The sequence below is a fragment of the Neovison vison genome, chromosome 3, assembly GCF_020171115.1.
Source record: "Neovison vison isolate M4711 chromosome 3, ASM_NN_V1, whole genome shotgun sequence".
Taxonomy (NCBI): Eukaryota; Metazoa; Chordata; class Mammalia; order Carnivora; family Mustelidae; genus Neogale; species Neogale vison.
In genome coordinates this window covers 14888631-14913486 of record NC_058093.1, presented here as the reverse complement: position 1 = coordinate 14913486, position 24856 = coordinate 14888631, and the positions used below count along the sequence as shown (strand labels likewise).

Here is a 24856-nt window from a genome sequence, read left to right as displayed (position 1 = left end):
TAAGAAAACTGAAGTCATGATAGCTTCGTAATAATTAAACATCCATTTCATGGTGGGTGAAGTTTAAGCAAGAAGAATATTTTAAGGTTAGGTTTCCCTAGAAAAGCTAAGGGTCAAGTTGCATAGAAAGTATTGACTGGAATAGAAATAGACAGAACTATGAGGACAGTGCAACAGTTTAAAAAAAAACCACAACATTTTATTTGTGAGAGAGAGAGAGAGAGAGACCAGAAGAGCACGTGCGAGCACAAGCAGGGGGAGCAGCAGGCTTCCCACCAAGCAAGGAGCCGGAAGCAGGAATCAATCCCAGGACCCCTGAGATCATGACTTGGGCTGAAGGTAGTCACCCAGGTGCCCCCACAGTACATTTCAAGAAAAGGAGTAGCAAACAAACAAACAAACAAACAAAACTGTCATTTTGGTTTAACCACATATATACATAAATATCAGGAAGGATATATACCAAAATGCTAATAGTGGTAGATTACAAAGGTTTCTTTTTATATCATTTTATGGAATAAATGTATTTTTATTTGGTCACCTTTGTTTCATCATGTTTGTTTTTAGATCCTGTACAGATTTTGTTAGATTGATATGAGTATTTTATTCTTTTTAGAGCTCTTACAGACCGTATTTTTTCAAATTTTCAGTTTCCAGTAGTTCGTTGTTAGTATACAGAAATATGATTAAATTTTGTGTATTGATCTTATGTCCTGAAATGCTGTTAAACTCATTAATCACAAGAGATTTTTGGTAAATTCATTCAAATTATCCATATAATCGTAATATCTGCAAGTAGTTTTATTTCTTCCTTCTCAAGGTAAATGACTTTTATTTCTTTTTCTATTCTTTTTTTTTTCTTTTTTTTCCAATTTATTTATTTTCAGAAAAACAGTATTCATTATTTTTTCACCACAACCCAGTGCTCCATGCAAGCTGTGCCCTCTATAATACTGCCTGATATCTTTTTTTTTTCCCAATTTATTTATTTTCAGAAAAACAGTATTCATTATTTTTTCACCACACCCAGTGCTCCATGCAAGCTGTGCCCTCTATAATACCCACCACCTGGTACCCCAACCTCCCACCCCCCCGCCACTTCAAACCCCTCAGACTGTTTTTCAGAGTCCATAGTCTCTCATGGTTCACCTCCCCTTCCAATTTACCCAAATTCCCTACTACTCTCTAACGCCCCTTGTCCTCCATGCTATTGGTTATGCTCCACAAATGAGTGAAACCATATGATAATTGACTCTCTCTGCTTGACTGATTTCACTCAGCAGAATCTCTTCCAGTCCCGTCCATGTTGCTACAAAAGTTGGATATTCGTCCTTTCTGATGGAGGCATAATACTCCATAGTGTATATGGACCACATCTTCCTTATCCATTCATCCGTTGAAGGGCATCTTGGTTCTTTCCATAGTTTGGCGACTGTGGCCATTGCTGCTATAAACATTGGGGTACAGATGGCCCTTCTTTTCACGACATCTGTATCTTTGGGGTAAATACCCAGGAGTGCAATTGCAGGGTCGTAGGGAAGCTCTATTTTTAATTTCTTGAGGAATCTCCACACTGTTCTCCAAAGAGGCTGCACCAACTTGCATTCCCACCAACAGTGTAAGAGGGTTCCCCTTTCTCCACATCCTCTCCAACACATGTTGTTTCCTGTTTTGTTAATTTTGGCCATTCTAACTGGTGTAAGGTGATATCTCAATGTGGTTTTAATTTGAATCTCCCTGAGGGCTAATGATGATGAGCATTTTTTCATGTGTCTGATAGCCATTTGTATTTCTTGATTGGAGAAGTGTCTGTTCATATCTTCTGCCCATTTTTTGATGTGTTTGTCTGTTTCGTGTGGGTTGAGTTTGAGGAGTTCATTATAGATCCTGGATATCAACCTTTTGTCTGTACTGTCATTTGCAAATATCTTCTCCCATTCCGTGGGTTGCCTCTTTGTTTTTTTGACTGTTTCCTTTGCTGTGCAGAAGCTTTTGATTTTGATGAAGTCCCAGAAGTCTATTTTCGCTTTTGTTTCCTTTGCCTTTGGAGACGTATCTTGAAAGAAGTTGCTGTGGCTGATATCGAAGAGATTACTGCCTATGTTCTCCTCTAAGATTCTGATAGATTCCTGTCTCACGTTGAGGTCTTTTATCCATTTTGAGTTGATCTTTGTGTACGGTGTAAGAGAATGGTCGAGTTTCATTCTTCTACATATAGCTGTCCAGTTTTCCCAGCACCATTTATTGAAGAGACTGTCTTTTTTCCACTGTATATTTTTTCCTGTTTTGTCGAAGATTAATTGACCATAGAGTTGAGGGTCCATATCAGGGCTCTCTACTCTGTTCCACTGGTCTATGTGTCTGTTTTTATGCCAGTACCATGCTGTCTTGGTGATCACAGCTTTGTAATAAAGCTTGAAATCAGGTAAGGTGATGCCGCCAGCTTTATTTTTGTTTTTCAACGTTTCCTTAGCGATTCGGGGTCTCTTCTGATTCCATACAAATTTTTGGATTATTTGCTCCAGCTCTTTGAAGAATGCCGGTGGAATTTTGATCGGAATGGCATTAAAAGTATAGATTGCTCTAGGCAGTATAGACATTTTAACGATGTTTATTCTTCCGATCCAAGAGCATGGAATGGTCTTCCATCTTTTTGTGTCTTCTTCAATTTCTTTCATGAGTGTTCTATAGTTCCTCAAGTATAGATCCTTTACCTCTTTAGTTAGGTTTATTCCCAGGTATCTTATGGTTCTTGGTGCTATAGTAAATGGAATCGATTCTCTAATTTCCCTTTCTGTATTTTCCTTGTTAGTGTATAAGAAAGCCACTGATTTCTGCACATTGACTTTGTATCCTGCCACGCTGCTGAATTGCTGTATGAGTTCTAGTAGTTTGGGGGTGGAGTCTTTTGGGTTTTCCATATAAAGAATCATGTCATCTGCGAAGAGAGAGAGTTTGACTTCTTCATTACCAATTTGGATACCTTTTATTTCTCTCTGTTGTCTGATTGCTGTTGCTAGGACTTCTAATACTATGTTGAACAAGAGTGGTGAAAGTGGGCATCCTTGTCTTGTTCCTGATCTCAACGGGAAGGCTGCAAGCTTTTTCCCATTGAGGATGATATTTGCTGTGGGTCTTTCATAGATAGATTTGATGAGGTTCAGGAATGTTCCCTCTATCCCTATACTTTGAAGCGTTTTCATCAGGAACGGATGTTGGATTTTGTCAAATGCTTTTTCTGCATCAATTGAGAGGACCATGTGGTTCTTCTCTCTTCTCCTATTAATTTGTTGTATCACATTGATTGATTTACGAATGTTGAACCATCCTTGTAGCCCAGGGATGAATCCCACCTGATCATGGTGGATAATCTTTTTAATGTGTTGTTGGATCCTGTTGGCTAGGATCTTGTTGAGAATCTTAGCATCCATATTCATCAGTGATATTGGTCTGAAATTCTCCTTTTTGGTATGGTCCTTGCCTGGTTTGGGGATCAGGGTAATGCTGGCTTCATAGAAAGAGTCTGGAAGTTTTCCTTCTGCTTCAATTTTTTGAAACAGCTTCAGGAGAATAGGTGTTATTTCTTCTTGGAAGGTTTGGTAGAATTCCCCAGGGAATCCGTCAGGTCCTGGGCTCTTGTTTTTTGGGAGATTTTTGATCACTGCTTCAATCTCGTTATTAGATATCGGTCTATTCAGGTTGTCGATTTCTTCCTGGTTCAATTTTGGTAGTTTATATTTTTCCAGGAATGCATCCATTTCATCAAGGTTGCTAAGCTTATTGGCATATAACTGTTCGTAGTAACTTCTGATGATTGTTTCTACTTCCTTGGTGTTAGTTGTGATCTCTCCCCTTTCATTCATAATTTTATGAATTTGGGATTTCTCTCTTTTCTTTTGGATTAGTGTAGCCAGTGGCTTATCAATCTTATTGATTCTTTCAAAAAACCAGCTTCTAGTTTCATTGATACGTTCTACTGTATCTCTGGTTTCTCCCTCATTGATCTCAGCTCTAATCTTGATGATTTCCCTTCTTATGTGTGGAGTTGGTTTGATTTGTTGTTGATCCTCCAGTTCTTTAAGGTGTAGAGACAGCTGGTGTGTTCTGGATTTTTCAATTTTTTTGAGCAAGGCTTGGATGGCTATATATTTTCCCCTTAGGACCGCCTTTGCTGTATCCCATAGGTTTTGGACTGAAGTGTCTTCATTCTCATTGGTTTCCATGAATTGTTTCAGTTCTTCTTTGATCTCCTGGTTGATCCAAGCATTCTTAAGCAAGGTGGTCTTTAGCTTCCAGGTGTTTGAGTTCCTTCGGAACTTTTCCTTGTGATTGAGCTCCAGTTTCAAAGCATTGTGATCTGAGAATATGCAGGGAATAATCTCAGTCTTTTGGTATCGGCTGAGTCCTGATTTGTGACCCAGTATGTGGTCTATTCTGGAGAAGGTTCCGTGTGCACTTGAGAAGAATGAGTATTCTGCTGTTTTAGGGTGGAATGTTCTGTATATATCTATGAGGTCCATCTGGTCCAATGTGTCGTTCAATGCTCTTGTTTCTTTATTGATTTTCTGCTTCGATGATCTGTCTAATTCTGAAAGAGGCGTGTTAAGATCACCTACGATTAGTGTATTCTTATCAATATGACTCTTTATCTTGATTAACAGTTTTCTTAAGTAATTGGCTGCTCCCATATTGGGAGCATAGATATTTACAATTGTTAGATCATCTTGGTGGATAGTCCCTTTAAGGATTATGTAGTGTCCTTCTGTATCTCTGACTACAGTCTTTAGTTTGAAGTCTAATTTATCTGATATGAGAATCGCTACCCCAGCCTTCTTTTGAGTCCCATTGGCATGAAAGATGCTTCTCCACCCCTTCACTTTCAGTCTGCGTGTATCTTTAGGTTCAAAATGGGTCTCTTGTAGACAGCATATGGATGGGTCCTGTCGTTTTATCCAATCTGCAACCCTGTGCCGTTTTATGGGTGCATTGAGGCCATTCACATTGAGAGTGATTATTGATAGATACGTTTTTATTGACATCGAGTTACCTTTGAAGTCTTTCTTTCTGTAGACTGTCTCTATATTTCTGTTCAATGCTATTCTTGGGATTTTTCCTCTTTTATAGAACCCCCCTTAATATTTCCTGCAGTATCGGCTTGGTGGTTGCATAGTCTTTTAAGTCTTGCCGGTCTTGGAAACTCTTTATCTCTCCATCCATTTTGAATGTCAGTCTTGCTGGATAAAGTATTCTCGGCTGCATGTTCTTCTCATTTAGTGCCCTGAATATATCTTGCCAGCCTCTTCTGGCTTGCCAGGTCTCTGTGGACAGGTCTGACGTTATTCTGATGGGCTTCCCTCTGTAAGTAAGGAGCCTCTTTGCCCTGGCAGCTTTCAAGAGATTATACCTACAATTATAATTTCTCAATTTGACTATCAGGTGTCGTGATGTTTTTTTGGAGTGTATAATCTTGGGTGGAGACCGTTCAGCCTCTAGTACATGAACGCTGGTTTCATTCGCGAGATTCGGAAAGTTTTCATGAAGGACTTGTTCCACGACATCTTCTAGACTTCTTTCTTTCTCCTCCCCTTCAGGAATTCCAATAATTCTGACGTTGGAACGCTTCATGGCATCACTTATTTCCCTAATTCTGCTTTCGTGGGATCTAAGCTGTTTGTTCCAGGCTTCCTCCTGATCCTTTCTCTCTATCTGTTTGTCTTCCAGATCACTAATTCTATCTTCTGTCTCAGTTACCCTAGCTTTGAGAGAGTTTAGATTGGATTGGAACTCATTGAGAGCATTGTGGACCTCCTCCCTGGTAGCTTTAAGCTCCGCCCTAACATTGTGAACATCCTGTCTGGTCGCTTTCAGTTCGGCTCTAATCAATTCTGTTTGGTCATCCATGGCTTTCTCCAACCTAGCTATTGCCTGGATAATTGTTAGCCTGAATTCTCTTTCCGACATATTGTCTATGTTGATAGCCGTTAGCTCTGTTGCGGAAGGTCCATCCTCTGTATTTTTCTTCTGTTGGGCATTCCTCCTCCTAGTCATTTTGGTGGGAGAAGACTGAACAGATGTAGCTGGATGTATCAACTCTGGTGCAGTCAAGGTGCACCCTGGAACACTTCCTGATCTCCGTCTCAGAAGCCTCAGTCTGGGTGCAGAAGCTGAATAAATTCCCCCTTGGATGCTGGCAGTGCAGGTTCCAAGTTAAAGACCCTGGGGGCGCAGGATCTTTTGCTCGTCCCCAAAGCCAAGGCAGTGGCGGCTGTCTGGGAGCTCCTGACCGCCAGAGAGGTTCCAAGCAGCGATCGCACACTGAGATTTTGCCGCTGGCCGGGGCTGGGAGTGCCCGGCTTGCGCGCACCTCTTTTCAGAGGCGGCTGTGGGTCGGGCGCGCGTCTGGGGCACTGAGAACGGGGCGCTGGTCCGTAAGCCGCAGGCTGGGCTTTTGCGCGCCTCTGTCCGGGGAAGAGTTTCGCGGGCGGGAGGCTTAGACTTTGAAACAATGGCCCGGGTCAAGAAGCGCCCCAGGGCCTTAGAAACCCAGGAGAGCTGGAGCGACTTGCACGCGCATCTCAAGCTTTGTGGTAGGGCTAGCGCGCGTTCTGCAGACCGGCTCCCATCCCCTCACAGGAGCCGGAACCCCGCGCTCTGGGGCACGCTGGCGGCTTAGGGACCAGGAGCGGTTTCTCCGCCGCACTCTCTCTGCCTCCGCGCCGGGGAGGCCGTCTGGGACCGGGGACTCAAGCCCCTGTCCCTAGCCGCCCCGATTCCCACAGTTTGCCCCCGCGATCCTTTGCTCTTTTGGAGTGCTTTCAACCAGTCTCCGAGTTAATGCTGGTCCCCAGACGCAGGGCACTCTCGCTCGTATCGGGGTATTACTTTTGCACCGGTCGCCTCTGGTGGCTCCCTCCCCCTTTTGTTTATCTTCCGATATCAGTCCGCTGTTCCCATTCCGCTTTACCTGCTCACTGGCGTCTTCTGCCCCTGTAGAGATCCAGACGTGTCTAATTCTGATCTCAGGCTGATTTCATGGGTGATCGGAGTTCTTTGGTAGGTAATCAGCTCACTTTGGGGTACCAGCTGAAAAGACGCCTCTTCCTAGTACCCCGCCATCTTGTCCCCCCTCTTTTTCTGTTCTTTTTTTAAAAATTTCTATTTATTTGAGAGAGAGAAAGCATGGTGCGACCAGGGGGAGGGGTGGAGGAGAGGGACAGGAAAATCTCAAGCGGACTCTGTGCTGAGCCAGACATGGGGCTCAATACCATGACCCCTGAGCTCACGACCTCAGAGGAAACCAAGAGTCAGATGCTCAGTAGACTGCGCTATCCAGGCACCCCTCTGTTTCTATTCTTAATGCATTTGCCAGGACTTACAGTATAACAGTGACTAGAGGACTGGTGAGAGTAGATGTTCTCACCTAGTTCTCTTCTTATAAGAAAAGCAGGGCACCTGGGTGGCTCAGTGGGTTAAGCCACACACAGCCTTCGGCTCAGATCATGATCTCAGGGTCCTGGGATCAAGTCCCGCATTGGGCTCTCTGCTCAGCAGGGAGCCTGCCTCCCTCTCTCTCTCTGCCTGCCTCTCCATCTACTTGTGATTTCTGTCAAACAAATAAATAAAATCTTTAAAAAAAAAAAAAAAAGAAAAGCACTCAGTTTTCCATCTTTTTCCCCCTCCAGATTTATTTAATTGAGAGAGAGGATGAGAGAGAGAAGCAAGAGCGCAAGGGGCAGGAGGATCAGAGGGAGAGAGAATCAAGCAGACTCTGTGCTGAGTCTGACATGGGGCTTGATCCTACGACCCTGAGATCATGACCTGAGTGAAAACCAAGAGTCAGATGCTTAACTGACTGTACCACCCAGGTGCACCCCGTTTTCCATCTTTAAATATGAAGCTGGCTGTAGGATTTTTATAGATTCTTTCCTATTTCTAGTTTGCTGACAGCTTTGAACATAAAATGGACGTTGAATTTTGTCAAATGCTTTCTCTACATCTATGGATATGATCATTAGTTTCATTTTAACAAATATGAATTTGGTCCACTATCATTATATTGATTATTATCAAATGCTGAAGCAATCTTGCATTCCCAGGATAAATCACCTGGTATAATGTATTATTTTTTTATATATTGCTGAATCCAGTTTGCATTTATGTTCCTAAGAAATACTGTAGTTTTTTATATATTGCCAGATCTGTAGTCTGATTGTAGTTTTCTTGTATTACTTTTGTGATTTTTTTTTTTAAAGATTTTATTTATTTATTTGACAGAGAGAAATCACAAGTAGATGGAGAGGCAGGCAGAGAGAGAGAGAGGGAAGCAGGCTCCCTGCTGAGCAGACAGCCTGATGCGGGGCTCGATCCCAGGACCCTGAGATCATGACCTGAGCCGAAGGCAGTGGCTTAACCCACTGAGCCACCAAGGCGCCCCTACTTTTGTGATTTTTAACCAGTATAATAAATATACAGTGTTACAGGAGTTTCAGGTGTATTTTTGGATTTTTGTATGGTTTCAAAAAGAGGATACTATTGCCTTCAGATAATGATTTGAGAAGTGATTCTACTTTTCTGTTTTCTAAAGAGATTATGAGGAATTGGCGTTATTTCTCCATTAAATGTTCAAAAGAATTCACCAGTGAAACCACTTAGGCCTGGAATTTTCCCTTTTGGAAGGTATTTATTTACTTATTTACTTACTTATTTATTGGAGAGAGACAGACAGACAGACAGAGGGAGAGAGAAAGAGAGAAAGAGAAAGCACAAGCAGAGGGAGAGGGAGAGGGAAACTCCCCGCTGAGCAGAAAGCCCAATTTGGGACTCGATCCCAGGACCCTGGGATCATGACCTGAGCTGGTAGCTGGTAGATGCCCAGGCACCTCAGAAGGTTTTTAAAGTATAAATTAAATTTCTTTAATAGAAAAGATTATCCAGGCTATCAATTTACTATGGAATTAGTTTTAGAAATTAACATGTATCAAGAAATTGATCCACTTAAGTCATCTTATTTATGTGAATAGATTGTTTGGTGGCAGTCTCTTATTATCATGTTGGTATATGAGGGGTCAGTGGTGATATGCGCCACTATTCCTGGTAATGATAATTTTCCACTTTCTTTTTTTGCCTTGTCAATCTGGCTAGAAGTTTATTAATTTTATTGACATTTTCCAAAAGATTTATGTATTTATTTTAGTATTTATTTGAGAGACAGAGAGTGTGAGTGAGTGCAGGGGAGGAGCAGAGGGAAAGGGAAAGAGTCTCAAGACTATACACTGAGAGCAGAGCCTAACTCAGGGCTCAAATTTACAACCCTGAGATCACAAACAGAGCTGAAACCAAGAATCAGATGCTTAAGCAACTGCGCCACCCAGGCACCCCAATTTTATTGACATTTTAAAGAACTAGATTTTAGTTTTAATTTTTCTCTACTGTTTTCCTGCTTTCAATTTCATTGATTTCTGCTCTTATTTTTGTTAGTTTCTTATTTGAAACTAGTTTAGATTAGCTTTCTTTCTCTAGTTTAAGATAGAAACTTAAATTATTAATTTGAGGTCTTCCTTCTTTTCTAAAGCAAGTATTTAGTGCTATAAATATTCTGTAAGCACTGATATATGCCCAGCCTCCTTAGAGATATGTACTACCAGCTTAACAGACTTTTTACATATTAACTATGCATAGAACATTTTGACATTAACTTTTTAGTTGTTACTGACTAATCTTTTTCTTTCACTTCTAAAATATTTTAAAGATTTTATTTATTTACCAGAGAGAGAGAGATCACAAACAGGGGGAGAGGCAGAGGGAGAAGCAGACACCCCGCTGAGCAGGGAGTCAGATGTGGGAATTGACCCATCATGACTAGAGCCGAAGGCAGATGCTTAACCGAATGAGCCACCCACCACCCTCAATTCTGAAATAATTTTCAAACAACAGGAAATATCATTTGTTTTCAGAGTTCAGACGTGTTTACTCTTATCTGAATATTAAATGCTTGAAATCAACATAAAAAACTAGATACGAAAAACATTTAATAATTTTTACCTGAAACTTAAGCTTGCTTTCTCCTCCTTCCCGGTCTCGTTTATGCATATTCACCATTAAAGCTTCATAACAATTCTTCCAATAAACTGCCATGTCCTCATGGCCCTCATAAAATGCATGAGTTTCATACTGCTTCATGTAAGGCACGATCTTGTAAATATACATAAATATACACAGAAAATTTAACAGAGACTTCTATAAAAGTGACAACTAAGAAAAATATCACTCAAAATAGATTAAAACTTACATATTTTTCAATGTAAACTTGCCATTCATTTGAACTGCAATATTCTTGAAAATCTTCAAAAAATGAAGAGCTACCATTGGTAAAAGGTAAAGAAGGCAGGTGCAAGTTCATGAAGAGAAGTTCATAGATTTTGGAAACCAGGGTACGGACCAGGGGAATCAGAAATGAATAGATTTCAGTCTGTTCCTTAATTGACTGACTTAGAACATGTTCCAGCTTCCCTAAAATGTAACACGCTTCATCCTGATTTTCAATCACTTTGGTTTGAAGAAGGGTGTTTAGCTTAGCTGACGCCATTGCACAAACCTGAGGAAACAATATAGGTGAGAAAGAACAGAATAAAGCAGACATTTAGCAAAGTTCTCTGGCTCTTCCTAAAGTTTTTTTTTTTTTTTTCAAAAACATAACTACAAAAGCAGAACATACAGAAAAGGTGGAGTGGATAATTAATCACCCCAACATCCATTCTACTCCTTCTTAAAGTCTGCAAGGATAGGGGAACGAGTCCATCTCTAGTTCCAAAAATAGGTCTTAAATAATATAAACCAAACAGAATATCCAACCACCTTCCACAGTGAGTGGCTCAGGTAACTAATCTTTCAGTCAACTCATGTCACTGTTTGAGTCACAGAGATTCATCTGGGGATGGCCTTATCAGTTCAAGTTCAGAACTTTTACATAATAACTGTCAAGCACTGTGAAGGGTTTCAGATTTTGCCCAACCTCCAAGCTAACAAATTAGCCTGCCACAGTTTCTTAGATGCTAGCAGAAGATACGAGACTCCTGGTTCAGAGACAAAGACCTACAGCAATCCCAACAGCCAGACTGTACTTGTTTCAAGTTCAAACAAAACTGGTTCCCTGAACTGCTATCCCCTGGGGAGAGATGAACAGGACTAGATGATGGATGCACACCAGTGGCTGCAGTATAGGAGAGGAACCCCAAACATAAGGAACCTAAATCTTCTATACCAGGCAGTAAATTAGCCTGAACTTTGCCTTGGAGGGAGACATTGTCTTTATTATACTGGGCAGTAAATAAACCTGCCTTTTGCTCTGGAGGGAGACAGAATCTTGGTCTTCCAAAGTTGTTGACTATATCTGCGTCCTCAAAAAGATAGTTCATAATGAAGACATCTAGTGCCTCTATTTATAAGATACAGAGAAACACAAGAGATCCATGAAGAACTGTCTACCAACAGTGACGGTAGAAAGAAGGACTCTCTCTCTCTTTTTTGAAGATTCTATTTATTTATTTGAGAGAGAGAGCATGAGTGGGAAGGGGGCCAGGATGGAGCAAAGGGAGAGGGAGAAGCAGACTCCCCGCTGAGCAGGGGCTCTATCCCAGAACTCTGAGATCATGACCTGAGCCAAAGGCAGACACATAACCAACTGGACCACAAGGGGCTCCAGAAACACTCTTTTTATCTGATATAAATGAGGAAGCATGTAGCACCAAATGCTATTTATTGGCAGACATTTTGTGACAAGGGCAGCCAGCTTAAGATAAGCTGACTCATGAGTGAAAGGAGTGCTGTGAAAACAGCAAATAAATGGAACAGAATCCTTGATTGAATCATGCCTTAAACTGAACTACAGAATTTGCTATTATATGAGCCAATAAATCTCCTAAACTCAGTCAGTTTGGGTTGATGCTTCTGTTATTTGGAATCAAAGCATTATGATACATAAAGCATAGGTACAAGAGAGACTGAGTCCTTGACAAAAAAAGTTTACTACCCTTAAACTTCCCAAGGAAAATACACGTACTAATAAATCCAGGCAAAGGAATGCTCCATATTCCCATTAAACATTGTCCTTAACCTTAACAAAGGAAGGTAAATTAAGTCATAAATGGGGTCTCCTTCTGTCCAGACTAGATCTAAGCCATATAACCATGGTAAGACAAATGATATAAACTATCTCCTTCTCACTTAACACTATATATTACAATGTTGGATCTTATTACTTTCGAAATGAAGAAAAGCAAGAGACAAGAGGGAGTTATCAGAATCTGACATCGCTTTATGACTGTACTTGTTTCAAGGCAGTCTGAGCTGTATGCACAGGTCTTTGCAGGCCAAGGCAGTAAGAGACCTTAAGCAGTCTTTCCACACAAGCCTTAAAAAGGCAAAAAGCACTGAAGGAAACAGTATCTAAGACGGCTCAAGACTTTAACTTTTCTACTTTTAACTTAAGCTTCTACTAGTGAAACTTTATACTCTCCTCAGACTTTTGCAAATCCTTCATTTTAGTTTTTGGATGTGACTAAAACAACTTAATTCTAGTAGAGAACAACAAATATAAGAAAAAAGGATATAAAATCTCATCATACAGGAAATTCCAATAATAGCAATTCTGGGCTTTTTTGCTATGAGTTTTTCAAAATACTGTTTATTTTAATTAAAGTTAAATATCTAGTGCTTTGTTTTTAACTTATTATCAAATAAACCATATACTTATGTATTTATTTAAAATTATAAAGATACTTGTAATGAATACAAGATAATTTATTTAACCACTGTCTTAATTTTGGATACACACACACACACACACACTACATAAGTAGTGTGATACATATGACCCCCCCCCACCTCCACTATAAAGAGTATTAGATTAGGGTCGCCAGAGAAATTACAAAAAATACCAATGCCTTAGTTCCTCCATACTAAGAATGATGACCCACAAAGGTATTTTTAAAAAAGCTCCTCCAGGTGATTTCATATTCTCATCACTGGATGAGTTAACTAGGGACAAAATGGAGACCATATGCTGCACTAAATAAATCAACCACGACCTAATCCTGCTTTAGACGTTAGGAAATGCTGACATTTATGTCAATATAATACTTATATACAGGCAATTAACTAATAAGTATGAGTGAAACAAAACAAGTTTGTAGCCGGATTGGCAAAGAAGCTCTATTATAATCCCTTTAAGGGAAGAAGTTGCTTTCCCAGCCTTTTATGTTTTTATTCCCAAGAGAAAAAAAATTAAACAACTAGCTAGTAAAAAATATTTTAGGTTACTAACTACTGGTAAATAAGGTATCTTACCTATAGGTTATGTACTTTATGTTTTGCCTTCAAGTTTGTTAAAATTTAAGTTCAATTGAATTACCATATAGTATATTAGTTTCAGAGTTAGAATCTAGTGATTCATCAGTTGCATACAACACCCAGTGGTCATCACTTCAAGTGCCCTCCTTAATGCCCATCACCCAAGTGCTCCATCCCCCCACCACCTCCCCTCCAGCAACCCTCAGTTTGTTTCTTATAGTTAAGAATCTCTTATGGTTCGCCTCCCTCTCTATTATCATCTTATTTTTCCTTCCCCTCCCCTGTGTTTCTGTTTTGTTTCTTAAATTTCTTATATAAGTGAAATCATATGGTATTTGTCTTTCTCTGATTGACATATTTCACTTAGATAGTTCCATCCACCTCATAGCAAATGGCAAAACTTCATTCTTTTTGATGGCTGAGTAATATTCCATTGTGTCTGTGCATGTTTGTGTGTGCGTATTATACATACATATATACCACATCATCTTTATCCATTCATGTTGATGTACATCTGAGCTCTTTCCAATGTGACTATTAAAAACACTGCTGTTATAAACATGGGGGTGCATATGCCCACTTGAATCTTTATTTAACAAGTATTTATAGAGCCCTACTATGGAAGAGACACTGGATATTTAATGGTAGACAAATTAAACAGATATTTTATTTATGGAAATTTCACTGAAGACACTGAGGGTGACTAGAAGTGGGAAAGGGGTAAAAAAAAAAAAAAGAGTCCTCACATCTAAAATAACTATCTGGCATACTGGTTGCTACTGCTTTGACAGCCATGAAGCTAGTATTACTGAAAAAGCCCTAAAAGCTATCCTCATCTTACTTCTAGGTAGAAAAAAATAGAATACTACCATGAACATCTATGTGTACAAATGTCTAGAATTTTGGATTATTATCTGAATATAAGAGTGTGATCATTTTTTTGAAGTACCTAATTCATTTATTTTCCAGTTGCATTTGAATGGCTGCACAAGTCAAGCTTCCACCATCCATGTATCAGAAAGCCCATCTTCTTATTTATCTAGCTTTTCTGCATTTTCCATGTTTCTACAACGAATATGTCACTTTTGTGATTAAGAAAAAAAAAAAAAAAGCCCTAGGGACGCCTGGGTGGCGCAGTTGGTTGGACGACTGCCTTCGGCTCAGGGCGTGATCCTGGAGTCCCGGGATCGAGTCCCACATCAGGCTCCCAGCTCCATGGGGAGTCTGCTTCGCTCTCTGACCTTCTCCTCGCTCATTCTCTCTCTCACTGTCTCTCTCTCTCAAATAAATAAATAAAATCTTTAAAAAAAAAAAAAAAAAAAAGAAGAAAAAAAAGCCCTATTTTTAAATAGTAACATAGTATTATTCACATTATCACATTATCAAAATATGTGAAAATTTCAATCATCTGAAAAAAATATACACATATAAAAATACTGATAGTTGGGACGCCTGGGTGGCTCAGTTGGTTGGACGACTGCCTTCGGCTCAGGGCGTGATCCTGGAGTCCCGGGATCGAGTCCCACATCGGGCTCCCAGCTCCATGGGGAGTCTGCTTCGCTCTCTGACCTTCTCCTCGCTCATGCTCTCTCTCACTGTCTCTCTCTCTCAAATAAATAAATTAAAAAAAAAAATACTGATAGTTATTTCTTCTCGGGCTATGGGATGATGGATTTATTTTCTTCTCTTTTTTTGTGTGTGTATTTTCCATGAGTACATGTTACTTCTACAATTAGAAAAAAAAATCTATTGAAAACTATGGCCTTTAAAAAATATAGCAACCTTATAGAATTTTAATCTCTGTTCTCATCATTATGGCAAGTTTATATATATTAGAAACCATACCTACCCCTACCAAGTACTTAAAATTCCAATTATCAAAAGAAAATAAAAAGGACTAAGTATAAATCCTTTAAAAGGAAAACTTAAAATTACACTGAGTCATACACATCAGGAAGAAACAATCAATGAGCTGCCTCTGAAGCCTCTTTCTGATTAACAAAACTGAAACTCGAGGGAAATCATGGATATTTTTGGGAACTATTAAAAAAATAAAAATACTGAAAATTTATTATCATTTAGTTAGTACACAAATAACTCCTATGCTGCATGCAAAGTATAGAAAATAACGCAAAAGAACTGACAAACCTGCAAATTCCCCTTTCCAATGAATCCTAGAAGCAACTGGATCTGGATTCGAGAAAGTTTTGCCCATACTTGACTTTCAGAATACCAAACAGACAGACCATCGAAGAGCAGCATCAGATCGTCTAAAAGCTATCACAAGGGAAAAATTGAGAAACAAAAACATTGTCTTAAAATCTACTGATGAGTTTTCCCCAAAGTAATACAATCATAAATATTTCAAAACTAGTTTAATGTTCAACTGATAAAAGCCAAAAGAACTATTCTAGTAATAGCTAACAAAGTTAACTATCACTTTTTATCCATGTTCACTGTATCTGATTAAATATTAATGCTCTAAACAGAGAGGGTACAGGGGCACCTGTGGCTCAGTGGGTTAAGCCTCTGCCTTCAGCTCAGGTCATGATCTCAGGGTCCTGGGATCAAGCCCAGCATCAGGCTCTCTGCTCAGCAAGGAGCCTGCTTCACCCACCCCTTTCTCTCTCTGCCTGCCTCTCTGCCTACCTGTGATCTCTGTCAAATAAATAAATAAAATCTTAAAAAAAAAAAAAAAAAGAGGGCACAAATTTTTTTGTTGAATAAAGTCCTTGCCCACCAGAAAAATAATATCAAGGAGTTATTACTGTACCTTCTCAGTCCACATGTTTGAATTAACAAGCCCCTCTGACTGCAGAAAGTCCTGTATGATCAGGATGAGTCGGAAGGCATTTTCAGCAGTTACAGGATTCATTTTTGATTCTCTGTTTTCTGTGACTGTCCATTCTAACATGTTCTGTAGCAAACTAAGTGCAAAACAAAATCCTCTTAAGATCATTTTAAGTTTAGAAAAATAGTAAAACATGAAAAGAAACCCAGTTATTCATTATTATTAATAGTCTTTAAAGATATACTATCACTGGAAAGGATCAGAAGATATTTAATAACAACGAAGCAGATTTTTAATCTCTAAAATATCTATCTTTAATAAACTTAATATAAAAGGCAAAATAAAAGTCATCTGTTTAATTATAAAAAAGCTATTGAAATAATTCAAATTCCAGTCTCTAGTAGGTACTTAAAAGTTTAAAGTTGGAAACTGGGAAGGTAAGAAAAAAAAGCCTTAAACGTGTTGCAGAAGATCTAGCCCTGCAGAGAACTCTAAGTGTTTTACAGAAGTAATTTTTATGAAAACATTACTTGGTTCCCTCAGCATGGAAACTCTCAAACACGGACAAGACTGCAGAACACAATACACGAAATGTTTACATGTTACAAAAACTAATTTAAACAATAAGGATTATATATTACTGAAGCCCAAACTAAAGATTTAAATCTCCTCACACCTTTGGATTTCTCTCTAGATTCCATTAAAATGGCAACAGAGAGGAAAAGGGGCTGAGCATGAAGTTTTTCCTTTTCTCTCACTAAGCCCACTGACTCCTGAATAAATGTTCAATAAAAAGTATTATTTTAGACTCCCATCCACTCCAAAGGAAAGAGGAAATCACCAACTGAATGCTTACATTAATTTTATTTCATCCGATGGTCGAAGTAGTTCACTGGATATTCCCGGTTTACTTAGTGCTGAAAACACTTGTCCCCGTTCAATCCAAGTACTATCATCAGACTTTTCTAATCCCCTACACATCACATAGTTCAAAATATTTGTCAGTAACTGAAGAAGCTCCTCCTCACATCTCTAGAAAAAAGATGAACTAATATTAAATTATTGGAAGGAGGTGGTGTTAAAAGCACATAGAAAGAACCATCACATATACTGACTGTAATCATTTAACATATTTTTTAAGTGTCTTGATGAACCCGGAACTTTGCTAAGCAGGCTCTAGAGATACGAGGATGACTAAAACACCTGCTTTTCTCAAGATACAATTCAGTGACTTCCAGGCTTCCAAAAATCTTAGACCATGAGACTCAGAACATGAATAGAATATGGAATTGTTAACAATTAAACAGGATTAGAAGTGTGTAACAGACATGTGAAAATAAAAACAGCGTTTGGACACATAAGGAATTTTACCTCTTGGCTTTCAAGTAAAGAGAAGTCATCGCCAAACCCAGGATCATTTATGACGCCGCTCTCTTTGTCAGACTGCACGGAAAATGATTTGGTAGATTCTATCGGGGAGGGCGTGCTGGGCAGGCTGTCCGGCATGTGACTTCCACTGTCGCTCAGTTCACACGAGTCTATTCCACTGAGATCTAAACTCAGATGTGAAGGGTTATTATTCCAGAATTCTTCTTGATTCTCTGATCTGAAAGATAATTCTCCCACAGAACTATCTTCTTGAAATAATGGGGTGTTGGAGTCTAGAGAGTGTCTATCCTCTAAACTCCACTGATCTGAAGACACATTGGCTGAGGCAAAAGAGTTGATTTTTTCCTCATCAATCTTTTCATCAAAGTTCTTCTTAGTATCTTCAGCTGATAAATTTTTGTCACTGTCTTTTACTGAAACAGCCTTACTGTGTTTATGAAGAGTATTTCCATTTTCAAAATTGGTTTTTAAAAAAAGCCTAACTAAAGTGTCTTGCCAACCCACTTGTTGAGATATTTGATGTGCTGCATCTGGCTGGGACAGCAAAATCTGTAAAATCTGCAAAGATTAGGAATACAAAATTCATCAAGAAGTACACAGTACTTCACATCAGACACAGTTCCTTTTCTGTTATTTTAGTGACAAAGTAATTTAATGAGAAACTGTGGGAAGATAAACTTTCACAAGATTATGTTCTTAACTGGATTACAAACTATCTGTAGGGTACATACTGTGTTTTTAATTAATCTGCATATTACTCGTTGTACATAGCACTTAAATATTTGCTGAAAGATAAAAAAGGGAAAAATGATCCTCTACGTGTAAACACACTCATGTTATTAATTTGGTCAGAAAGAAAATATAACTAGAATGAAATATACATAAAATGTAATAAAGCTATAACCTCTCAACTAAATATTTGCCATGAGCCTACTACATTTGTTAAGCAAATACTGAATATGTACTATGTACCAGGCCCTGCTCTGGCCCTAGGGTTAAGGGAGTAGTAAAGACAACACACTGACACTTTAATAGAATCTAGACATCCCAAGAATGTTTCCTTGGCTCATTTTTTTTTCCAGGTAAAGTTAATGGTTGCTTTTGCAAAAACATTATTTTTTCCATTAACTCTGTATTGTACAAACACTAATTCTAACAAGATGGATGCCACTATTTAGCTGTAAAAAGAAACTGAAATTACAGAAGAGACACTGACATGCCAGTATGTATGATCTTACAATACAACTGATTCCACATTTTTTGCATAACAACAGATTCCTAAACACTGTCAGATACCCAGATAAGATCTTTCAAACATTTTTATCACAAAGCCAGTAAACTTCTATGTAGATGAAAATAATTTTTGCTCCCAGTATTTAGAAAATCTCATTTATTTCTAACCCTGACAAGTGTCATAGGAGATGAATAATGTTGGTAGGGACTTCAGAATCAGTGGCTCAAATTCATGCTGATGCTGATACAAAAAGCAACATGTCACAATGAGTCACAATGATGTGAAGTTCCTTTCCTCACTAATGCTGTTGGTGAGCTACCATTACTCTACTGACGCAGAATATCCATTTTTTTCTTAGGAAAGAAATTTTCATGATTTTAAAATTTCCATAAAATAAGACTTATTTTATGGCTACTTTATATGCATGTAATGGATAAAAATGAGGCTGCATTGAAAGCTGTTTTCAAACTGAAAGGAAAGAATCAATCTCTATGACCTGCTTCAAGAATGCTATGCCAGCATCCATCAAAATGTGGAATACGAGTACACTCTGATACAGCAATTCCATTTCATGGATAATGTCTCATAGATGTACCATCAAAACCAGGTAAAAATATATGTAAAAAAGTTCTTAACGGAAGTTTTACACAGAAAAACAGGAGACAACCTAAACACCCATGAATAGGGAACCAGGTAATACTTTATACAATAGCCACAGAATAAAAACTATATATAGCTGTTAAAGAAAAAGATATACATCCAGACTTACAGATGGAAAAATACAATAACGTAATTAGGGAGTAAAAGTAAAAAGAAAAGCAAGGAAGCAAATTAAATAGTAGGTCAGTGACTACTAGTGGAAGAGAGAGAAGGCCAAAATCAGGAAGCAGCACACGGGATAACTATTTCTTGACTCAGTTAAAGGCATGTATGGAAGGCAAGTCACTGTTGCTTTTCCACAAAGTTCAAGATTTAGAAATTCTAAAATATGATATATGAATTAGAAACGGTCATAATCGTTGAAGTTTCCTGACAAAAAACTACTCTCTTGTACTAATTTTTTTTACTGTGGAAAGGAAATATTTCCAGGAGACCATGTAAAGCTAAGAACACATTTTTATGCTGATTTTTTAATTACAATGAAGTTAATTCACCCCAAAAAAAGAAAATTACTTATTTATAAAATTGTGTCACTTATAAAATAACAGAAATTAAAATGTACACTCAGTGTAAAATACTCAGTATAAATTTATTCATTAATATATTCATCATGAATATAAAATTATTCATCAGAATTATTCACAGTATAATAATACAGTCATTTTTAAAGTACATCTTAAAAGTTTACTAACCTTTCTGCAGATAACCACTCTGACATTTATATGTGTTCTGTGAGATATATATACCACAGACAACAGATCTTTGAAATTAATAGCAGGATCTATGGTGGGAAAAAAAAAATAAAAATTTAAAATTAAATTCCAGAGATAGCCAAAGAGACTGTGAGTGACAGTTAGATAATAATTGTTTCCTTTTTATTTTTCTCGCTGCCAACAAGATATCCTTTATTTTTTTCTAGCTTTATGGTGATATAACTGCCATAAAACAGCATATAAATTTAATTTACAACATGATAACCTGATATACTTATATACCACAAAATAATTACCACAATAAGGTTAGTTAACATCCATCACTTCACACAGTAACCGTTTTCCTTTAGTGGTGAAAACATTTAAGATCTGCTCTTTAAGCAACTTTCAAGTACATAGTATTATTACTATAGTCACCAGGTTGCACTTTAGATCCCCAGAACTTACTCATCTTGTAAGTGGAAGCTTGTACTCTTTGGCCACCTTCACTCATTTGCCCTCTGCCCCCAGCCCCGGCAACTACCAATCTACTGTTTCTAGGAGGTTGGTTTTTTGAATTTCACCTATAAGTGAGACCACAGAGCATGTGTCCTTCTCTGACTTATTTCACTTAGCAGAATAATGCCCTGCAGGTTCTTCTGTTACAAATGGCTGAATAATATTCATATAAAACACCTCATCATTATCCACTCATCCATCAGCAGACATTCAGGTTGTGTATGTCTTGGCTATTATAAATGATGCTGCAATGAACATGGGGATGCAGAAAACTCTTCAAGATACTGATTCCATTTTCTTTGGATATGTATCTAGATGATGGATTGTTGGCATATATGACAGTTCTATTTTTAATTTTTGGAGGAACTTCCATACTGTTTCCCACAGTGGCCATCTAATTTGCATTCCCAGCAACAATGCACAAGGGTTTCCTTTTCACCATATCTTCACCACCACTTGTTATTGTCTTTTTGGCAATAACCACCTTTTCAGGTGTGAAGTGTTATCTCCTTGTGGTTTTGATTTACACTTACCTTATGATTAGAGATGTGGAGCACCTTGTCAACTACCTACTGGTTATTTGTACGTCTTCTTTGCAAATATGTCTATTCATACCCTTTGCTCTTTTTTTTTTTTTTTTTTTTTTTTTTTTTAAATTTTAGTTAGTTGACATACAGTTCAATACTGGTTTCAGGAGTTGATTTCAGTGTTTCATCATTTACATGCAACACCCAGTGCTCGTCATAACATGTGGCCTCCTTAATATCCATCACCCACCTGTCCCATCCCCCACTCACCTCCCTCCATCAACCCTCAGTTTGTTTTCTAATCGAAGAGTCTCTCATGATCTGTTTTCCCATCTCTTTTCTTTCCCCCTCCTGAAAGTTCATCCATTTTTTTCCCCCTAAATTTCACATGTGAGTGAAATCATATGGTATTTGTCTTTCTCTGATGGACTTATTTCACTTAGCGTAATAAACTCTGGCTCCAACCACGTCATCGCAAATGGCAAAATTTCATTTTTTGATGGTTGACTAGTATTCCACTATCTTCTTTATCCATTCATCAGTTGATGGGCACTGGGGCTCCTTCCATGGTTTGGCTATTGTTGATATTAATGTTATAAGCCTGGGACGCATGTACCCCTTCAAATCTTTATTTATGTATCCTTTGGGTAAATACCTAGAAGTATGATTGTTGGATCATAAGGTAGTTTTTTTAGGAACTGTCATACATTCCTAAGTAGGAATTTATAAATTTTTAGCATTTTTAGGAATTGCCATACTGTTCTCTGTAGTGGCTGCACCTATTTGCATTCCCACCAACAATGCAAAAGGATTTCTGTTTCTCTGCAGCCTTGCTGTTTCCTGTACTGTTAATTTTAGCCATTCTGACAGGTGTGAGGTGGTATCTCATTATGGTTTTGATTTGTATTTCCCTGATGATGAGTGATGTTGAGTACCTTTTAGCCATCTGGATGTCTTCTTTCGAGAAATACCTATTCATGTCTTCTGCCCATTTCTTAACTGGATTATTTGGTTTTTGGGTGTTGAATTTAATAAGTTCCTTACAGATTTGGGAAACTAACCCTCATTTGCAAGTATGTTCTTCTCTTTCATAGGCCGCCTTTTAGTTTTGTTGATTGTTTCCTTTGCTATACAGAGGTTTTTCATCTTGATGAAGTCCCAATAGTTCATTTTTGCTTTTGTTTCCCTTGCTTCCAGTGATGTGTCTAGTACCTTGTTCATTTTTTAATTGGATTTTTTTTTTGCTATGTTGTATGATTTCCTTACATATTTTAGATATTAATCCCCTCTCAGACATTTGATTCACTAGTATTTTCTTCCACCCTATAGACTGCCTTTTCACTTTGTTGATGGTTTTTCTTGCTGGGAGAAGCTTTTTAGTTGGATAAAGTCCCACTTGTTTATTTTTGCTTTTACTGCTTGTGTTTCTGGAGTCATTGCCAAGACAAATGTAAGCACTTCTCCTCCTCCTCATGTTTTCTTCTAGGAGTTATATAATTCAGGGCTTACATTTAAATCTTTAATTCATTTCAAGTTAGTTTTTGTGAGTGGTGTAAGATAAGGGCCCATTTTCATTCTTTTGCATATGAATATCCAGTTTTCCTAACACCATTCATTGAATAGACTATTTTTCCCCCACTGAGTATTCTTGGATCCCTTGTCAAATATTGGTTGACCAGATATACATGGTTTTATTTCTGGGCTTTCAATTCTGTTCCACTGGTCTGTGTTTTTATGTTAGTACCATACTGTTTGGATTACTGAAACTTTGTAGTATAGTTTGAAATCAAGAACTGTGATGCTTCCAGCTCTCCTCTTCTTTTTCAAATTCTTTCTCGAACACTGAACTGTGGGAAATAGTTCTATAAGTACTGAAATAACTGTCTCATTTAAAATAAAGATTATAGAGGGGCTCCAAGGTGCCTTAGCCAATTAACCAGCTAACTCCTGATTTCACCACAGGTCATTATCTCGGAGTCCTGGGATCAAGCCCTGTGTCAGGGAGTATGTTTGAACTCTTTCTTTCCTTCTTCCTTACCCTCCCCCACATGCACTCTCTCTAAAATAAATAAATCTTTAAAAAAATAAAGTAAGAATTACAGATGTTTAAATTTTATGAAGAAAATAGATTTAGAATATTTGACAGTCTCCTGAGTAAGCCCTAAATAACTGTTCTTTTCTTTTAGTTGCCTGAACACACCATCCATACTGTTTTGATCTTGTACTATTATTTATCTTTTTATGTAAATGTCTTATATCTTATATACTTATCAATGAGAAGATAAACCATTCAAAACAAAGAACCTTAACTTACATCTTTTGAACCCTTAGCATCTGACATAAACACTACAGTTTATAGTAAGGACTAAAAAAGTTTTATTTAAAAAAAAAGAGAAAAAAGAAAGAATATCTAAAAGAATATCTGAAATTAAGGATTTAAGCTCCCTAAAGAAAAAAAAACATGTTTTCTGTTATTTTCTCTAGCATCCTTTTCTTATTATAGAAGACCCTATTACTTACTAATCAATGAATCAATAATTATTGAAAGCCTACCAAGTAAGGTACTATACTATGCCCTGGGGAGACAAAAACAAAAAAGGTAAATAAAAAATAGTACCCAAGAAAAGCACTGCTGAATCAAATAATAAATAGTTAAAAAGTAACCTGAGGAAGGGGGGAAAAAAACTCTTTAGAAAAAAACAATTGAGAACCATCAAATAGAATTATGCTACTATGAAGAACATTTCTTAAATATATCAGTATTATCAGCCTTAATCATACCTGTATTTATAATTTGATTGGTGAGGCTTTTAATGAGAGAGGTATTAATGGGTGCTTCATTAAGAAGAAGTCCCAATCCTGAATAGCCAACTTCTCTGAGCCGAATACGTTGTTTACTTCGTTCATAAACATTTGTGCATTTCAACATTTGTTCCATAACCTGGTCACAACAGTAATATATTCTTCTCAATACAGAGAACTAAGAACAGTCTGTCACTTAAGTTAATATTAAATATAATGTTACTGTACAAGCATGATTTTGGAGAATCATTTTTTCCTTAAGTGTAACAAACAAACCCAGCAGTAAGAGGGAAGAATATTCCATATCATACTCTTATTTAAAAATAGATTTAAGAAGATTGAACTAAAATGCATTTGTATTTAAATAATTAATATATTTAAACCTGTAGTTTACATATGTTTGCATGTGTTTACATGTGTTGCAGATCAAATAACTTAAAACTTCCTTTTTAATGGCTAAGGCTTAGATAGAAACAAACCCTACAGCCTCCATGAAAAACAAAAGTATGTTGTGAAAGAGTAAAAAGATATTCCAGATTCATCTAGTGATTTATCTAACATTTATGTAACACTTATATAAGAGTTATCAAAATAATTGTTAAGAACAAGGAAACATCTTGTGAAGCAACGCATCCATATGCCAAAATGGGAGAATGGGTTAGTAATTCCATACTTTTTGAAGTGAGATCAATGTTTTAAAAGTGACATACTGAAACCCTATGGAAAGGGTAATTTTGGCAGAATAATATGATGAACAATCCATATAAGGCCATTTTTGAACAAATAACATTTAATCTCCATAAAGGAACATTTGTTTGGGCAGATACTTTAAAGAGCAGCCACAGGGGTCACCATAATTAATACTCATGAGAGACTACGCCAGGTAATTTTTAGT

General features: G+C 37.7%; 1 protein-coding gene across 4 annotated transcripts in view; it reads right to left on the bottom strand.

The window, feature by feature from the left end:
* Positions 1–24856, bottom strand: part of NBEAL1 (neurobeachin like 1) — a 207302-nt gene that overhangs the window by 77858 nt on the left and 104588 nt on the right. For all 4 annotated transcript variants that reach the window (XM_044241352.1, XM_044241354.1, XM_044241350.1 and 1 more), the window contains 8 exons: positions 23941–24100; positions 20114–20202; positions 17510–18085; positions 16995–17170; positions 16121–16274; positions 15496–15624; positions 10289–10594; positions 10042–10191 (listed from right to left, as the gene is read on the bottom strand). In XM_044241352.1, coding sequence (XP_044097287.1) covers positions 10042–10191; positions 10289–10594; positions 15496–15624; positions 16121–16274; positions 16995–17170; positions 17510–18085; positions 20114–20202; positions 23941–24100 — 1740 coding nt within the window. The remainder of the gene's footprint in view (positions 1–10041; positions 10192–10288; positions 10595–15495; positions 15625–16120; positions 16275–16994; positions 17171–17509; positions 18086–20113; positions 20203–23940; positions 24101–24856) is intronic.